The sequence below is a fragment of the Sinocyclocheilus anshuiensis genome, unplaced genomic scaffold (assembly GCF_001515605.1).
Source record: "Sinocyclocheilus anshuiensis isolate Anshui unplaced genomic scaffold, SAMN03320099.WGS_v1.1 scaffold670, whole genome shotgun sequence".
In the NCBI taxonomy this organism is placed as follows: Eukaryota; Metazoa; Chordata; class Actinopteri; order Cypriniformes; family Cyprinidae; genus Sinocyclocheilus; species Sinocyclocheilus anshuiensis.
In genome coordinates, this window is record NW_015546062.1 from 1,531,752 (window position 1) to 1,535,869 (window position 4,118).

General features: G+C 34.3%; 1 protein-coding gene across 2 annotated transcripts in view; it reads right to left on the bottom strand.

Annotated features, from left to right (window-relative positions):
- Positions 1-4,118, bottom strand: part of LOC107699551 (sorting nexin-27-like) — a 24,181-nt gene that overhangs the window by 3,859 nt on the left and 16,204 nt on the right. For both annotated transcript variants that reach the window (XM_016500848.1, XM_016500847.1), the window contains exons 7-10: positions 3,179-3,342; positions 2,149-2,238; positions 894-1,043; positions 669-797 (exon numbers count right to left, since the gene is read on the bottom strand). In XM_016500848.1, coding sequence (XP_016356334.1) covers positions 669-797; positions 894-1,043; positions 2,149-2,238; positions 3,179-3,342 — 533 coding nt within the window. The remainder of the gene's footprint in view (positions 1-668; positions 798-893; positions 1,044-2,148; positions 2,239-3,178; positions 3,343-4,118) is intronic.

Below are 4,118 nucleotides of genomic sequence, written 5' to 3' on the forward strand. Positions count from 1 at the left end.
AATAAGCTTTCCATTGATGTATGGTTTGTTAAGATAGGACAATATTTGGCCGAGATATAACTATTTGAAAATCTGAGGGTGCAAAAAAATCTAAATATTAAGAAAATTGCCTTTAAAGTTGTCCAAATTAAGTTCTTAGCAACGCATATTACTAATCATTAATCAACAATTAAGTTCTGGTTATATTTACTGTAGGACATTTACAAAGTATCTTGATGGAACATGATCTTTACTTAAAAGGGTCCTATTATGCTCTTTTACAAAGTCTTGATTTTGTTTTGGGGGTGTACTAGAACATGCTCTCATGCCGTTTGTTGTAGTTCTTGAAAAGGGATTTTTTTTAAAACGAAATATCTCCCTTTGGAGTGGACTTTGAGATTTGTAACTTTCTAGATATTTTTAATGCCCAAACATACACACTACACACTGACTAAAATTAAAAAAGTGAAAAAGCATAATAGGACCCCTTTAATATCCTAATGATTTGTGGCATAAAAGAAAAATCGAAAAATTTTGACCCATACAATGTATTGTTGGCTATTGCTACAAATACACCCGCGCCACTTATGACTGGTTTTATGGTCCAGGGTCACATATGCCAATGACAAACTTTCATGGCAACAGAGTCTTGTGCATGATGCAAGATCACATGGATGTATGGGACTCACATATGGAGTGAAGATTTTGACCCAGCGAGGTTTCTTCTCCCCTCGCGCATACTCAAAACAGAAAGCCATTCCCTCTTCATCCGTGTCCCATCTCTGCATCTCGGACCATTCAAAAGCTATCACCTGATTCTGTAATGACAGATCATTTAGAAGTCTTCTGAACTTTTTTTCTAATTTATAAAATCAATAAGCAACTTTTTACTCCGTCGGAGCAAACACATTCACCTCTAGAGTGCCATCCTCTGTGCACGCATGGAGTTTAAAGTGGCGGATGCTTATCGCAGTGACCACGTGACCTTTCCTACGCGAGTCACAGGAGCAGTGCGGGAAAGTGATCTCATTGTAGCCCTCACAAGTCCTCAGAATACTTAAATACTGGAGAGGAAGAAGGAAACAATTGCATTAAGATTCTGTCACTTTTTGGTTAGGGATGTACTGCACAATATGTTATGATGATATCCAATACATTTTATTAATACGCTACTGTTCAAAAGTTTGGGGTTGGTGAGATATTTTAATATTTTTGAAAAAAGACTCTCAGGCTCACCAAGATTTTTTAAAACAAAAAAATACAGTAAAACCAGCATTACTGTCAAAAATTATTACCATTTAAAATAACAGTTTTGTATATTAATATATTGAAAAATTTATTTTATTCCTGTGATACAAAGCTGAATTTTCAGCAGCCATTACTCCAGTTTTCAATTTTACGTGATCCTTCAGAAATCATTCTAATATGCTGATTTAACATTTCTTATTATTATGAATGTTAAAGTTGTGTTGTTTAATATTTTTGTGGAAACCATGTTCAAAAGAACAGAATTTATTTGAATTAGAAATACTTTAAAACAAATGCCTTTACTGTCACTTTAAATCAATTGAATGCATCCATGATTAATCAAAATATTAATAAAAAAAAATTACTGATCCCATATTTTGAAGGGTAGTATGTGGGCAGTATTAAAATTATACACTATATGTATAATTGTATACACTAAATTATACACTAAATGTATTAAGAGAGCGCTAGATGACAAAAGCAATTCAAATGGAAACACGCATTTTTAAAATTCAGTCATTTACTCACTTTAATGTAATTCCAAATCCATACAATGTTATTTTTTTCAATGGAACCAGGGAAGTAGTCCACATGACCACTCATGGTCTGTATTTAAAGTTTTCTGAATCCAACAGATTTGTGTGATAAACAGACCATAATTTAAGTTAACATTCACTCTTAAATCAGATGTTCCAATCAAACTTCATGATGTCAAATCTGTGATATCTGATATTTGATTTGAGAGCTGGAAAAGATTCCATGATTCAAAACTTTTCTTTTGTGTTCCACAGAAAACATAACAGTGCACAGGCGTGGAATGACATGATGTTAATTAAATAATGATTGAGTTTTCTTTTTTTTTTAACCCCCAGACCTCCACTACTTCCTATAACTGTGAAACTGCATTGTTTGTTGACTGACCATGGTCATTTTCCTCTGTTCGGTGAGCTTTTGGAGCTGGTAGGATTTCTCTCCCACTTTCATGAATCCCTTTTTCACATCATCCAGAGCCTGAGAGAGGACACAAGTAAACATACAGCAGTTACAGATTAAAAGCACACTGCCCCAAGTAGGCATGGGCCGGTATGAGATTTTGATGGTATGATAACCTTAAGCAAAAATATCACGGTTTCACGGTATTGTTGTTACAGCTCTAAAATGTGTTAATTTTAAATGTCTGGGTAAAAAAAAACTAAAAAAAAAAACTGAACAATATATTTTGAGCAACATACAGAATATTTGGAACAGTAGTATTTGTTGATTTTTTCTTTGATTTGTTTCTGAAACGTGGGCTGTCCTGCAGCTTTTGATGTGGATGGTTGATTTGCTGCTAGAGCTACTGCTGCCCTAAAAAGAAGAAAAATAAAGACTGACATCTTTATTTAACCTAAATCTGTAAATACAGTTAATTTTAGTTATATAATTCATATACATATTTATATAATTTCATATCATTTATTGATATAATTTCATATACATAATTTGATTTAATAACCAAATTTGAAGCAAAAACAGAATGTTCTGACTAGCTTTGTGAAATTATACTACCTTGATATCATTACGTCATCGTGAATGACGTCATTACGTTAGGGCGTAAAAGAACCGATGAACCGTTTTTTTGAACCGGTTCATTGAAACGAACTGTCCGAAAGAACCGGTTCGCGGAAAAGAACCGGACTTCCCATCACTACACACAAGTGACTGACCACGCGCTCGCACCAACAGGAGGGGGAGGGGCGTGTTACTCTACACTGCACTCAACCTGAGGGATTCCTACACTTTGTCTTTGAGGAGACATGAAAAACAGCGCATACCGCAGGAACGGTATAACGGAAAATATTAGCGGTTTTGAAACCGTGACATTTTCAAATCGCGGTATACCTTGAAACCAGTAATCGGCCCATGCCTAGCCACAAGCACACATTTGCTTGAAAACACACACAGTGCAGACCTGATGAAAGCAATAGTTGATGGCCAGCTCATTATCATTGAGTAGAATCTCTTCTTCTGTGGTGAAGAGCCACTTGCGAAGCGTGAGGCAGGTGCCTGGGACGGCAGACGTATAGTTCTGCACATACAGCTTATGTGGAAACTCATTAGGGGACAGCTTGCGTGCTAAGAGATCGAGAGAGACAGAGATATAGACGTCAATGAGCAGCAAGAAATAGGGACAGAGAGGGCAAAGTGTAAAAGATGAGGAGTCAGAGTATTTATAGAAAGACTTTATTGTGTACTTCATTCATCATTATGTGTCACTTTATATCATGAATATTATATATTTAGATTTAATAGATAGATACTATATATCGTAAGGAAAATTAATACTTTTTTCAGCGAGGAGGTGCATTAAATATCACAGTAAAGACATTTACATGCTTTCAAAAGATTTATATTTCAAATAAATGCTGTTCGTTTGAAGTTTTTATTCAAATAACCCTGAAAAAAATGTATTACGGTTTTCACAACAAATATTAAACAAAAACATCTATTTTCAACATGGATAAAAATAATATGTTTCTTCAGTTCCAGACATTGAAGACTGGAGTAACGGCTGATGAAAACGGAGCTTTGCCATAACATTAAATAAAAACAAACAGAGAAATAAATGAACAAACATTATCTGTGTTTATGTACATATATGTTCACTTCCAGTCAAAAGTTTTTGAACAGTAAGATTTTAAATGTTTTAAAAAAATTATCTTCTGCTCACCAAGCCTGCATTTATTTGATCCAAAGTACAGCAAAAGCAGTAATATTGTGAGATATTTTTACTATTTAAAATAATTGCTTTCTATTTGAATATTTCAAAATGTAATTTATTCCGGTGGTCAAATCTAAATTTTCAGCATCATTATTTCAGTCTTCAGTGTCACATGATCCTTCAGAAATCA